The following is a 15609-nucleotide window of genomic DNA, read 5'->3' as shown; positions in this document are numbered from 1 at the left end:
TTATGTTCAAAGTTGTGACTCATCTGAGGCCAAGGAGGAATAAGTTATCTTGAGGGTGAAAAGTTTTTGGGGTCTGTAGTGACTGATACCAGGATATTGAAGTCTTACCTCCCAGTCATCTAACCACTTACGCAAGGAGGCCAGCGATTCCCTAATGACACCTGACCGATATGCATAGACTCAACAAGATTCTCCCAGAGCCATACACAGTCCCCCTTGCTTCATGACCAGCAAGTCTAATCCATGGTGGTTCTGCACAAACTTGGCTAGGGAATCCACTGATTTTTCTAAATGGGTATTGAGACTCTCTAGAGTCTTAATGTCTACATCGACCTGAGAGCTAAGAAGGCAAATGTAGGGCCAGAGAAACTGAGGCAAGATAGAGTCCCAGAGCTCCCAACATTCTATTTTAATTCTATATTAATTTGATTGACTGGACAGGACTCTGTTCTCTCTTTTTAATTAATTTTATAATTATAACTTTTTTTTTTGACAGTACATATGCATAGGTAATTTTTTACAACATTATCCCTTACACTCACTTCTGTTCTGAATTTTCCTCTCCTTCCCTCCACCCTCTCCCCTAGATGGCAGGCATTCCCATACATATTAAATATATTATAGTATATCCTAGGTACAATATATATGTGCAGAACTGAATTTTGTTGTTGTTGTTGTTGCAAAGGAAGAATTGGATTTGGAAGGTAAAAATAATCTGGGAAGAAAAACAAAACAAAAAAAAGCTCACAGTTTACACTCATTTCCCAGTGTTCCTTCTCTGGGTGTAGCTGATTCTGTCCATCATTGATCATTTGAAATTGGATTAGCTCTTCTCTATGTTGAAGATATTCACTTCTATCAGAATGCATCCTCATATAGTATCATTGTTGAAGTGTATAATGATCTCCTGGTTCTGCTCGTTTCACTCAATATCAGTTGATATAAGTCTCTCCAAGGCTCTCTGTATTCATCCTGCTGGTCATTTCTTACAGAACAATAATATTCCAAAACATTCATATACCACAATTTACCCAACCATTCTCCAATTGATGGACATCTGTTCATTTTCCAGTTTCTAAAGCCACTACAAAGAGTGCTGCCACAAACATTTTGGCACATACAGGTCCCTTTCCCTTCTTTAGTATTTCCTTGGGATATAAGCCCAGTAGTAGTATGGCTAGGTCAAAGGGTATGCACAGTTTGATAACTTTTGGGGCATAGTTCCAGATTGCTTTCCAGAATGGTTGGATTCTTTCACAACTCCACCAACAATGCATCAGTGTCCCAGTTTTCCCACAGCCCCTCCAACATTCATCGTTATTTGTTCCTGTCATCTTAGCCAATCTGACAGGTGTGTAGTGATATCTCAGAGTTGCAGGATTCTATTCTCAAAGTATCCAGGGGTGAATGTGAGTTCTCAATGACATGTATACACACATGGCTCAGCTACAGGGGTAGACCAAGGCAGGGGAGGATCAGAACATTTAGAGTGGAAAAGACTATCAATCTGGTTCTGATAGCATGGTGGGAGCCACCAGACATTCTGATGGGAGCCAAGAAGTCTGAACTCCCCCTTATCTTGAGTCTCACATTAACAATTTATAACCTTAGAGCAAGTGGCCCTCAGTCTTCAATGAATCAGAGAGGGGTTTTGCAACAAAGGGGACTGAGGCAGAACAGTTAAGAAAACTGAGGCAGAATCAATGAGGGAAACTGAGCAGGACAATTAAAGAGGAGTGTGGCACAACATTCCACACACTCTCTCTCTCCTGAATAAACCAAAATAAAACTAGATAACCTGGTAACCCCAGAGTTAACAGCTGTACAAAGGCTCCCTTGTTGCAAGCATGTCAGGTCCTTTGCAGTTGGGGCACCATCTCAGCCAGAGAATCCAGTTTGAGATGGACAGTTCACTATGAGTTACATGGTCTGCAGTCATTTGTGCACTTAACTCAGTCTCTGCATACAGAGCAGCAGGGCTCAAGACCCATTCAGAGGAGCAAACCTCTCCATGGGAGAAGGGGAGGCATGGAGTAGCTTCATCTGTCCCGCCCAGAGAAACAGACAGGGCTACAGAAAGGATCAGATTGCAGAGCAGATTATGCACGGTTAGACCATCAAGGCAGGCAAACCCTAAACTTTTAGAGGCCTGATATAAAACTACAAGGTCCTTTGAGATTGCTGAAATACTAAGGAACTTGTATTACAGCACTGGAGAAACAGATCAGAGAGACTGCCAGTCCCAAGACAGGTGTCTGATTTCTGGTTGTTCCTTAAAAAAAAATAATCCCAAGAACTGAGTCTGCCAGGGCAATTCTGACAGAATAAGGGGTTCCAAAGTTAAAGCATCTGAACTAGTGAGATAGGGGGTGGGGTAGAAGTGCTTAAGACAAAAAATATACCAGTTTCCTTAATGTTCTATCTCATCCTCCTCCCTTCCCCCCCTTTTTTTTTCCTCACAGAAAGGAATGATCAAATGACCATTCCACATACAAATCCCAAGAGTGAATCAAGATTGCTATACATAACAGACTAGCACATTAGTGTTTCCTAAAAATCCCTCAAACATAACAGCAATAGTTACACAGATTTAACAAATCCCATCCCAAATCTTAAACACGCAGTAACAGATGACCCAGTCAAGGTCTAACAGTCAGTCATCAATCATTCCCAAAATTCCCCATCAGGTGTGAGGGGACAAAGTTTCTCAGTCAAAACTTAGTCCTGGCGAAATGGTCTGTGGCTCTCAGTCCATGCGGAGGGTGAATGTACCATGCTGACAATCAAAGCTTATCAAAGCTGATCTGGATCCCAGAAGCAATTCAATATCCATGATTTGACACAAATCTCACAAATAAAGGTTAGAACAGTCCGAGATAAAAAGACTGGTCTACCAGACTGCTGCAAAATGTGAAGAGCCAGCAGCTTCCTATGTGAAGAGATGACTGCTTTACAGGACAGGGAAACAGCTGTAATCTCAAGTCTTAACAGCAGTTAGGTCTCACAGACCACTGTTAATTGTCCTCTTATCATTTAGAAACCTTAAAAAAACAAAACAAAACACAAATACTCAATAAGATGACCAGGCTAAATACTCATTTGCCTAAGCATTTAGGACACAATGACTACATATAATCAGACTGAAAACAGCAAGGTATGACATAATTGAATTGCATTAACAATTCTATTGACTGTTGCTCTGACCATAGAGATAAGTTACAGAAGAAAAAATTGCAAGAACATAACTATAGCATAACGTAAGCAATCAAAACTTAACTTTCAGCACATACAGGATAAAATAGCTTTAACCCAGTTTTATTCCAATCAATTGTCTCACTGTCAGAGGGTGGAGCTTTAAAACTCCCAAATAGCATTAACTAAGTAACTATAAGCCCAAGAAATTTTACCTTGTATTTCAATCACCTGGTTCCCAAAAAGAGATTTCTGGAAACTGGGGCCGAGGAACATCTCTCAGTGGCCACCCCCTGGGATCCATAACCTCTTTCGCCCTCCAGGGAGAGGGACTGGCTGTCAGACTGAGCCAAAGGCTTATCTCGGTAGTAACCTCCAAATGAAATGGATTGACTCGAGATAGACAGCTCAGACCAGATTATTCAATTTAAAGCATCATTTATTAGCCAGCCAGCGACTGACCCCACTAGAGAGGCTAGTAGAGATCACCCCCAAACCTTTAGCGAGGTAAGCTTTTAAGCACGTTTGCCACATCCAGGTACAGCCTTGTGGTTTTACAATAGAGAAATGTCTGGATATGAGTGAGCACACAACAGAATCTGTCAAGATGTTTTGCAATGTTGTCCTGACTCTGTTAGACACACACTTCTCGGAAAGTCTAGGGTGTCATAAACTGGGGGATGGGGCCCAGTCTGAACACAACACTTCCCTTAATTTAGTTTAAGCAACATTTTCCTATAAGCCTGAGGCCCCTTGACCCAGGGCTGAGGGGGCTAGTCTTTTGGTCATTTCATTAACAAATCAAGAAACTCCTCACTATATGGAACATAACTATGCCTCTGTCCCCAAATCACATAATATTCTGGAAGGAATTAATTTCACAGTTAGCTCAGTTCCTATATAGAATAACCCCAAATTCCAAATTCGTGGAATTCTACAATAGTCTAGTGAAGCCTACAAACTTTAGAATAATGTTTTTAAAGACATACAATTTTAAAAATAGGATTATGAAAAAACCCAATTATGTTGAAACATGGTTACCAAAATATTAAAAATTCATGGATGCCCATGTTAAGAACATTCTGTGTTAAATTAAATTTAAATTTTAGTTCTTTTTGTCTTTTTGATTGATAGAAGATTCTACCTTTTCCTTTCTGTTATCCCAAATTATAGTTTATTTTTTAAAAATAATAGCCTATAGCCAAAAAAGTCTATTTCATCTGTATTTTTCTTGATAAGTATACACATTTAGCTTTTTGTGTGTGTGTTTCTGTTGCAAGTTTGCAAGGTCAAATGTTTTTCTTGGTCTGTTGTTTTCATTTCTATTTATTTATTTTTTATTCTTCTATGTCAAAAACTTGTTTTTATTCATTGCTATTCTCAGCTTTGTAGAATGTTTTAATGGGTTGTAAGTTGACCTATTTCTTTTTTGCAATACCTTATGCCAGTCCTTTTATTTCTTTGGATTGATTAGTTATCCTGTGTCATTCAGATTGGCATTCCTTTATACTTTAAAATTTTTTTCTTGAAGGTTTGCAAAATATATTGCTTATTATGACAATTGTGAAATCTAACCTTCCAATGCCTTGAACTTTCAAGTATGGATTTGCTTTCTGGTGCAATGTGTGAATTTGAATGATCACTACTTTCTTTATTCAAAAGTTCTAGGCAGTTTTCTACTATTATTTCCTTCAGTATAGTATTCAGATTTATAGATAGATAGATACATTGATTTATCTATATCTCTAGATAGTGATATCTAGTTGTATAATGTGTTATATATAAATATAATATAGATTTATATAGATATGTGTGTGTGTATATATGTATAATATATATGCATGTACATGTATATATATTTATGAGCTGTAGGGATAGCGAGGTTGCTCAGGGGATAGAACTCCATGCCTAGAGTCAGAAATACCTAAACTGAAATCTGGCCTCAGACACTTACTAGCCATGTAACCCTGGGTAAATCACTTGATCTTTTTTATCTCAGTTTCCTCATCTATAAAATTAGCTAAAGAAGGAAATAGAAAACCACTCCAGAATCTTTGACAAGAAGACCCTAAAAGGGGTCACAAAGAGTTGGACTGAAATAATTAAACAGCATACATATTTATGTGTATATAATATTCTTTACAGAAATCTATGATCTTTAAGTTGTCTTTGTGTAACCTTTCTTATAAGTCAGTTGCTTAAGTTTCTATAGTACTTGAATTCTGTTCTTTTAATGTTACTGTCTTTTTCTTTTCTTCTGGCAAATTTTCTTCCATTTCTGAATGAAAACTTCACATTTGTTCTTTTATCTTCCAAATCCTCTATTTCTTTGGAGAATGTGTTCCATAATGTCATTTACCTTTTGTATTTGACTGGCTTTTCCTCCCCTATTCTGTGTTTAGAGATCTGTTATCAGATTTAATTTTGTACCATTTCATAGTTGCTCATTAATGTTCTTTATTTGCAAAATTCTCTTTTTGATCAAGGAATCCTGGTTCATTTCTATCCTTGGCATAATACTTATTCATAATATTTTGACTTCTCTTTGAATTAGCTTATTCTTGATTGTTGGTTCATTTGTTTGTGATTTGAGGTTTCTATTTGGGCTTTTCCCCTTGACTTTTTTGTCTTTCAACATTTCTCTTATTTCCAGTCACTTTCCTCTGGTTTCTCTTGACATTCTTTGGTTCATTTTCCTTTCATTATTGCTAGATGTTCTCTTACCTTCTTTCTCTTATCAGGTTCCTTCTCTTATTAATTTGAGGGGCTAGCTGAGGTCGTGGCCAGATAAACTTTCCTGGAGAGAAAGACTAGTTCCACCTGCATTTCCAATCTCCCTTCCTTTCCCCAATTACACATGCTCTCACTTAAGAGAGAAAAGAACCTGAATAGAAGAGTGGTCCTGTGAGTAGAGAAAAAAAGAGGTTTAAAATCGAAAGGACTTGGAGACTGATTGAATATGTGGATTGATTAGAGAGAGTAAAAAGTTGAAGATGACCATGAGGTTTGTTGGTATTCAATCAATTCTTCATTATTTCATTGGGGATTTTCTTGACAGAGATCCTGAAGTGGTTTGCCATTTCTTCTCCAGTTTATTTTACAGGTGAGGAAATGAAGGCTAACAGGATTAGGTGACTTTCCCAGGGTCACACTGTTAGCAAGTGTCCATGGTCACATTTAAAAAACTCAAATTTTCCTGACTTCAGACCCAGTAGCACTCCAGGCCACTTAGTTTCCTTAACTATGAAGTTTGTTTCCTTCCAGACCTGGATGATTGGAAGAATTGTATTTCCCTCAAAAAAAATTAAACTTCAGAGAAAAGATAAAAGTTCTTTGTGGACAGTTTGCATTGAGATGCCCATGGAATATGCTGATAAAGATGTTCAGTGGGTAGCTGGTAATATGGAACTGGAATTTAAGAGAGACATGATGGCCCAATGTGTAGATTTGGGATTTATTTGTATAGAAAATGATAATTAAACTCATGGGAGCTGAAAAAAAAATCACCAAGAGAGTAGAAGAGAATTGGATCTAGGACAGATCTTTAAAATACAAAGTGTGTGTGTGTGTGTAGTATAAGGAGATGAACATAGATAATGACTCACCAACAGTAACTGAGCAGTGGTAAGGCAAATAGAAGAAACACCAAGAGAAAGTAGCATCAGGGAAGAGAGAATATCCAGTACTAAAGGTTGGTCCATAGTGTCAAAAGACAGAGGTTCAATTCCCAAGACATTTAATTGTTGATACTTACCTGTGCCAATTGAATCCTATCCAATGGATGTGCAAAGCACTCTACTAGGTGGGAGTCAGGATTGGTTATAAAAACAAAACAAAGCAAAGCAAAACCTTTGCCTTAAAGGTGTAGAAATATTTGATCCTCTCAAGGAATGGGAGGGTCACCTAAGAAAGAGACTGTATCAAAGTTGTAATGTTGTCAGTTCCTGGATGGGGTTTGAGGTGTGCTGAAGGGAAAATGCAAATGATTTGTTCACTCTGTGCCTTCCAATGCTTCTGAAAATAATAGCCATGGAAAATTGCTCTCAGAAGCAGAGGCCCTACAAAAACCACTTGGAAAATGTTAGGTAAACCACCATGATGAACTGGGAAGATTGGGCTTAGCCCAAGTAAATCGTGGTAGAATATTAATACATGATCTTGTGAGGGCAGGATGCCCTGGATTATCTGCTGGGCCTGGGTTCATGTTAAACCTGAAAAAGATGTACTCGTATCTCCCCTTTCCTACTCTCTGTCCCCAAGGAAAACAAAGATTCAGTTTTCACAAACGTCACCCAAAGAATTGATTTTCCATGACTCACAAGAAATGAAAAAGACAAATGAACTATTTAGATATGTTAGACCACCTGGATGATCTGATCACCTTTGGGGAGACATTAAAAGAACATAAGAGGAGCAGCTAGGTAGTGCAGTGGATAGAGCACCAGCCTTGAATTCAGGAGAACTGGAGTTCAAATCTGATCTCAGACACTTAACACTTCCTAGCTGTGTGACCCTGGGCAAGTCACTTAACCCCAACCTCAGGAAAAAAAAAAATAAGAAAAAAAACTCCTAAAGATTAAGCATAAGTTTAGCTGGAGATTTCTGGATTAAAGCTGGCAATTGACAAGCATCAATTTTAGTGAATATTTGTCAGACACTCAAACAGCCCACTGTTCTCTATTTCAACAAAGCACTAAGTTGGATGCCACCTTGACAAACAAATGGTTCATTGCACACTATAAGCCAGCATTATAAGAAGCACCGGGTATGTAAATAAAGTCCCATGCATTCGACAGCACAGTAATTTCTATAGAGAAGATGAAAATCCTTTGTGATTCAACATCAGCATGGGGAATAAATGAATTAATTCCAGCCGATGGAAACCAAGGAGATCTGGGGAGAGTTGGGAGTGGGAGCCATACCTGGGCTACACCAAATGAGCAAGATGATTACAAAGGCTTTAGGGCACCAGAATACTATAAAATACATCACTACAACTTGTTGTTACAACTTGTTGCCTATGAGGGAAGTCAGTGAACAGGAAGGAGAGAGTACAGAGAAGTCAAGGAATTGAACCTCACAAAAGATATATTAAACAATTACAGCTGATTTCCACATGGAGATGATCCAGTCTGTGATCCTGATATAAAGGGAAAACCAAGTTTGGATATACCATTGAAAAATATAGTTATATATCTGCAATGGCAGAGGGAATTTTCTCACATTGAGTTCCTAACTCTAAAAAATTCATAGACCCATACGAGATCAAAATACTGATCTATGGAATAATTACAATGATTAAATGTAAACAGGATTTTTTACATAAATGGTTGTATGAATGTCAATTATTGTTCTGAGCTCTGCCATAGCTACATCTCCCCAACAGCTTCTTGAGGGCCCCAGTGACTTCCTTGTTCCTTAGGCTGTAAATAATAGGGTTGAGCATGGGTGTGATCATAGTATAGAAAGCAGAAACTACTTTATCTTGTTTGGAAGAGTGGTATGCCTGGGGTCTTATGTAGGTGGCTATGGCTGCCCCATAGAAAAGGGTAACCACGGTCATGTGGGAGGAACAAGTGGTAAATGCCTTTTGTTTCCCCTTAGTTGAATGCATTCGGAGAACTGCCACTAGGACCTGTAAGTAAGAGGCAGAAATAACAGAGAAAGGCAAAAGCAGCATTAGGACACAGCAAACATAGATCATGGATTCATAGAGGGAGGTGTCAGCACAAGCCAACTTGAGGACAGAGGGCACATCACAGAAGAAGTGATCAATCTTGTTTGAGCCACAGTAGGGAAAGTGGAGAGTAAAGACAGCTTGGATTAATCCATCTGTCAGACCAAAGAGCCAAGAAAATGCCACCATTATCCAACAGACACGCTTGTTCATGATCACTGAATACCTCAATGGATTGCTGATGGCCACAAAGCGGTCATAGGCCATGAAGGCCAGCAAGAAGCACTCGTCCCCCAGGAGTGTAAGGAAGAAGAGAATCTGTAGGCCACACCCTGTAAAGGTGATATACCCCTTGCCTGATAGGAAATTCACAGCCATCTGAGGTACAATGGTGGAGATGAGCATGAGGTCCATTAATGACAGCCAACTGAGGAAGAAGTACATGGGACTGTGGAGCCGTGAATCAATGTTGATGAGAAGGATCATGAGGCCATTACCAGTCAATGCCACCAGGAACATGATTATAATGATGGAGAAGAGGAAGAAGTGAAGAGGAGTTTGAGTGAAGAGACCCAGAAGGATAAAGTGAGTGATGAGAGTCTGGTTGCCACTCCATTCCATGATTCTAGATCAAAGAGTGGATGAGAAGAAGAGAAAGAGACCTGGAAAAGGATATTTTGAAGATGAGAAATTACATACTACATGACAAAAACACTCTATAAATAATAGTCAATAATAGTTATAGTTTGTATTTATATAGCATTTGAAAGTTTGCAAAGAACTTTACAAAAATTATGTCATCTCATAACAACCCATGGGAGATATATATTTCTTGGGCTCATGCATCTAATAAGAGTCTGAGGCTAGATTTTAAATTAGTTCTTCCTAATTCCAGGTTCAGTGCTATGCTGCCATAGTAGCAGAAGTTATAGTAGTAGTAGTAGTAGTAGAAGAAGAAGAAGAAGAAGAAGAAGAAGAAGAAGAAGAAGAAGAAGAAGAAGAAGAAGAAGAAGAAGAAGAAGAAGAAGGAGGAGGAGGAGGAGGAGGAGGAGGAGGAGGAGGAGGAGGAGGAGAAGGAGGAGGAGGAGGAGGAGGAGGAGGAGGAGAAGGAGGAGGAGGAGGAGGAGGAAGAAGAAAGAAGATCATATTATGTAGCATTTTAGATTTAAAAGTTACATTACCTTTCAACAACTGTGTAAGATAAATTTTAAAAACCATTCAATTAGGTTAAAAAGAGACAAGGAGAAAAAGCATTCCTGCTTTTAAAAAATTATAGTAGGAAATTACCAGGGCAGAAGAAAATGACAGCTCCTTGCTGTGGGACAACAAAACTGTTTAAGCATCAAAGGATCTTGATTCTGTTTGGTTTTGAGTTGCCCTCTCCTAATTTATAGACTTCTTGGATTTGGAATCACTTGCCTGCAACCTGATTACTGAATTCATGAGGCTTAGAGTCATTGGAGTATAGTTAGAAAGAACATTAAATGTGGAGAAGACCCATGTTTAAATTTCACCTCAAAAATTTACTGTTGTGTAACTTCAGTTCTGAATTTCCTCAGACTCAGGGAGAACTAAAATAATGGAAAGAAAAGAAACCTTGTTTATCATGACAAAGCAGTATATTGAAAATCTTTGCATTTTTTGAGCTGTAAATACTTGGTTTTTTAAACTTTAAACTTATTTTTAAAGATTATTAAATACTGGAAAATTTATATAAAAGGTTATTTATGTCCTTCACCTAATTTTTTTTAACCAATTCTTTTGTAATGGAGCCATTTTCCTTAGAGAGAACTGATATGCTCAGAAAACACAATGCTTTCTTGTAGAATATGTGATAAGTCCTCCTATTCTCACTCCCTCACTCTTTTCTTCTTTTCTTTTCCTTCCTTCCTTTCTTCTTTTCATCTTCCTCCTTCCCTCTGTTCTTTTTTCCTTCTTCCCTTCCTCCTTTTGTTTTCTTCCCTTCCTCTTTCCCTCCCTTTTTTCCTCCTTTCCTTCCCTTTTCAGTTTCTTCTTCCCTCCCTTTCTCTTTCCCACTTCCCTCCTTCCTTTCCTTCCTTTCTTCCTTAATTGTTTGCCTCTTTTCTTCCTTCTTTCCTTCCACTCTTCCTTTCTCCCCCCTTCCCTTCTTCCCTCCCTCTCTTCCATCTTCATGTTAAAGATACTCCAAAAACAGCAAGAGAAGCCACTAGGAACACTATTGAACTGTGAAGATTTTTGAATCCTTATGGAAAAGAAAAAGTTAAAGATGATGTTCTGGGTAGAATAACTTAGTGGATTAAGTTGCTTTAACTGTCACTTAATCTATCTGAATATCGTTTTCTCAATTATAAGATTCTACTTGTGTAGGAAACTCTTAGTAGAAGGACTCCTTCTGCCAAAGTGCAAGCATCTGGGAATCTGAGAGATTATTTTTTCAAACACAGTCTCACCCAAGAAAACTAATATTCAATCTCTCATTGCTCTAGGCAGCTCTCTAACACTATAATTGGCAGAGAAGGTAATGACCTATATAGGTGGAGAGAGTTTTCCTATGTTAGTAAAATCATAGGTTTAGTCCTTAACCTACATGTGTCAGAGGTTTGAACTTGCATCTTCCTGGCTAAGGGACCAATCTATTCACTAAGCAAAGCATCTTCCCTTAAAGCTCAAAATTTAAAATAAATAAATAAATAAATAAATAAATAAATAAATAAATAAATAAATAAATAAATAAATAAAGTGAAATGTACCCTGGAGTCAAAATTTCCCTCTTCCTTCATCTGAAAAATATTAAGCTAGCAGGCTGGAATGTGCTGTAAGGAAGAGAAAGATATGTTAATTAATTGAAATCGTGCTATGAGTAACCATAGTCAAGGATGAGGTATGGAGGGGTTGTGAACTGTAATGATGGAGGGATATACTTGTACCCAACAAAATCATAGGTCTTTCAGGGTATCAAGGGACAAACTAAACTTCCTCTGTTCACTGCTCTAGGATACATTCACTTCTTTCATCAATTTGTCCATCTCTTAATGAAATTCATCTGCCTGTCTGGGATGAAATTTCACAGAAGTTCCAGTGAATCTATGAAGCATGATTCAGTACATTCCAACCACTCCTTTTGGCAGCTTGTTCCTTCTTTTCATTATTCTCCTGCTCTCTAGTGCTTTGATGTTGATTCCAGAAGACATCACTAATACCACCAAAATGGCATCCCCTCTTTCAGACAGTGACCCAAGTTATCAGTCTTTCCTTATTTCTTCCTCCACTATCAAAACCATTTTGTGACCAAGGCTGAAATATACAATATATTACAATATACAATACAATATATACAATAGTCCAGATTTTAAAAAGGATAGCTCCTTGCATTTGAAAATGTGTATTTCCCTGGGCTACCAAGGTTTCAGCCCTTATTGAAATAAATGTGATATACATAACATAAATACATACATGCCACAGAAAGTGTTGGGTTTTTTTTTTGTTGGTTTTAGTAGAATGTGCATTGACAAAATGATATCAAAAAGTGTAAGTCATTGGATTCCTGACAATATGACAAAGTCAGGAAATAGCTCCCAAATCTCATGCAACAAGAATTCCAGTAATAGATAGCTGACTTTAAACATTTACTTTACTCCATGAAACTCCACATAGTGCTTCTTCCTTTGTTCCTGCTGTAGATCTTTTCTTGCCCTTTCAGGTAAGAGAATACAGTCACCCTGTATTTCCACCTACTGACTCTTAGATTCAAAGTTATCTACCTCTGAAGATATTAAAGAAAAAAACATGTCAAAAAACACAGAAAGAAGGAGTGTGGCATGGGGAGAAAGTGCATAATTGAAAATGTCAGACTTTTATTCCTAAGAGATCAAAAAAAGAGGAAAAGAGACCATGTGTACAATAGCCCTTTTTGCAGTGGTAAAGAATTAGAAGCAGGGGAATGGCTAGACCAATTATGTTATGTAAGTGGAATGAAATGAAATACCACATTAAGTATCACAGGAAACTGAGAAAACTTTTATGAACTAATGTACAATAGAGTGAGAACTAGAAGAAAAATTTGTACCAGGACAATAACATCATAAAGAAAAAAAAAAAGCAATTTTGAAAAACATTTGAAAAATTCTGATCAATACAAGCATAGAGGACTGAAGATGAAGCTTCTCCTGTCAGAGAAGTAATAGACTTAAAAAATATTTATAGAATGAGACCTACATTTTTGGATATGACCAACATGGGAATTTATTTAACTGAATTATACATATTTATCATGAAGGATTTTTCTTTTTCTTCTTTTTTAAAAAAATTGTTTAATTAGGAACAGTGGAAGAGAGAATAAATGCTCCCAATTCAAAGAATTATGCAATATTTAACTAAAACGGGACTATGAGATGAATATGTAACAGAAACAATGGAAGAAATGCCCAAATATAATAGACATCTTGGAGAATTAAAGGAAGATTCATTGTTATCTTACCTGGACCAAAATTACAAAAAATAATTGCAACCTAGAAAATAAATAGATCCAAGTTTCTAAGAATTTGATAAATAGAAGATACATGTCCAGAGGATAGTCAAGAAGTGAAAGGAATAGAGACTTAATAGCTAGTTCCTACAGTATCAACCATTTCACATTGGGAGTCAGACTATCTCTTCTTCAACTTTCCCTAAGGGATGGCACAGCTAGATGATGTAGTCGACAATACCAGTCCTAGAGTCAGGGGTACCTCAGTTCAAATCTGGCCTCGGACACTTAATAATTACCAGCTATGTGATCCTGGGCAAGTCAGTTAACCTCAATTGCCTCACCAAAATAATAATTTAAAAAAAAAAAAAAACAGCAAACCAAAAACTTTCTCTAAAGAACAAAATGCTTTTGGGTAAAATCAGATCAGAGATCAACTGGTAAAAAAAGGAAGAACTGACTCTGAGCAAACATAGAAAATATGCATGAAGTGAAGAAATATCCAATGAAGTGAAGAAATTGAGGAAGCACACTTACCCATAGACACCAGCTATTGAATTGGAGTTGACTTCAAATCTAGGAGTGATAATTTGGTGATTCTCATTATCTTTCTTGTGGCATACCTCTGCCCTCTCCAATTTGGTCTCCTCTCCTAACAATGTCTAAATCAGTCAATAGAAGGATCTGTGGTGGGCTCTTACAAATGGAGATAACTAATGTTTTTCTATTTCCTTAAAGGAAATAAGTCTGAGACTGCCCTAGAAGGTATTGAGATTAAATTAATAAGCTTCCCAAAAGATAAGGAATGGTCTGTGAAGTACCAATTTCTCCCCTGGTTTGTAAAATTAGCTGAGATTCAAGGTGGGGAAAGGGAGGAGTTATTTTGTTTTCATTTCTGAGATGATTCCCACTAACAGCAGAACAAGGAACATGACATTTTCATCTGGGTGTTAGATGAAATTGAAGAAATTCATTGGAGATGTTTGAACAGAGAAGAAAAATACCAATATTAAGGATGAGATAAGAGGAAGAGAACTCTTCCTTTCCAAATTCTAGCAAGAAATTACAGAAGAAAGAACAGGGCTTGAGAGAGCAGAGAAAACTGATCAATCCCTTTTGAATAGGGGAAGTTTGTGTATATGAACTAGAGTCAAGAAGGGAATTCAGAATAAACATCAGATTAAAAAAATTAGGCCTCTCACCTGTAAGAAAGATAACCTTCCTTGTCAGAGCAGAACTCAGAATGAATAGAGGGTTTAAATTCTCAGTCACCCTCATCCCATTGTTTTCAAAGGTACTTCTGTCTAAAGATCCTACGGGACTACCCCCTCCCATTCTAAGCACTACTATCATCTCCAGTTTCTAGTAATGAATGGAGAAGAACATGGAGAAGAACATCTTCAGAAATTCTCCATTCATCCCAGTACCTTCCCTGAGGGACAGGTGGCTAGGGAATGAGTGTTTCTTTGCAAAGGACTTGGGGAAAAGTTGACCTCATTCCAGCCTCCAGGGCACATGGGAAGGGCAAATACTGGCAAATGTTTGTGAGTTAATTAATACTGTAAATGGCAATGCCTACCAAAGTGCTCCGTACTTAGCAAATTTATCAGTAACAGTTTCCTAACTTTTTGAAACAATGTTCCCATTTTTTATTGTTTAATATCCATGAACTTTTCATAAAGCAAAACTTTTGTAATTGTATTTTATTCAAATAGAATTTAAAATTTGTAAAAATTTTTAGTATACAAAGAAATCTTAGATGTATAATAAAAAACAATGCCCATAATCACTCCCCTACATACATTGTCAGAGGATAAGAGATGGGCTATTAGAGACACAGTGTATGGGGTGAGATACCTGAAGGCTTAAGATATTTACTAGCTATGTGACCCTGGGCAATTCCCTTAGCCTATGTTTGCCTCAGTTCTTCATCTTTAAAATAAGCTGAAAAAATTAATTATAAACACAAATGGGGCCACAAAAATTCAGGCACAACTGAAACGATTAAAGAGCAACAAAGTGATTTAGAGATGAATAGGACCTCCATCCATTCCTCCTCATTTTAGAGATAAGGAAAAAGAATCCTAGGAAACACAGGGAATAAGTAGCAGGCCATAGGACTTCATCTAAGCTTCTGTGACTACAAATCCATAATCCTTTCTATTCTTATCCTTCTGCCTACTGAAGGAGGTAAAAATATAATTGCAATGGTCAGTCTCCCAATCTTTAAACCTTGTGAGAATACCCTAGACACTTGGGAATGGGATGGAGGAAAAACATCTCCCTACCTGCC

General features: G+C 37.5%; 1 protein-coding gene across 1 annotated transcript; it reads right to left on the bottom strand.

Moving 5' to 3' along the window:
* Positions 1-8533: 8533 nt before the first annotated feature.
* Positions 8534-9490, bottom strand: LOC141566663 (olfactory receptor 2V1-like). Its single transcript, XM_074311527.1, has one exon. The coding sequence runs from the start codon at positions 9488-9490 to the stop codon at positions 8534-8536; it is 957 nt and encodes a 318-aa protein (XP_074167628.1).
* Between the last annotated feature and the right edge of the window lie 6119 nt (positions 9491-15609).

The sequence above is a fragment of the Sminthopsis crassicaudata genome, chromosome 4 (assembly GCF_048593235.1).
Source record: "Sminthopsis crassicaudata isolate SCR6 chromosome 4, ASM4859323v1, whole genome shotgun sequence".
NCBI lineage: Eukaryota > Metazoa > Chordata > Mammalia > Dasyuromorphia > Dasyuridae > Sminthopsis > Sminthopsis crassicaudata.
The sequence above is the reverse complement of the archived record's forward strand: the minus strand, read 5'-3'. Positions and strand labels throughout refer to the sequence as shown.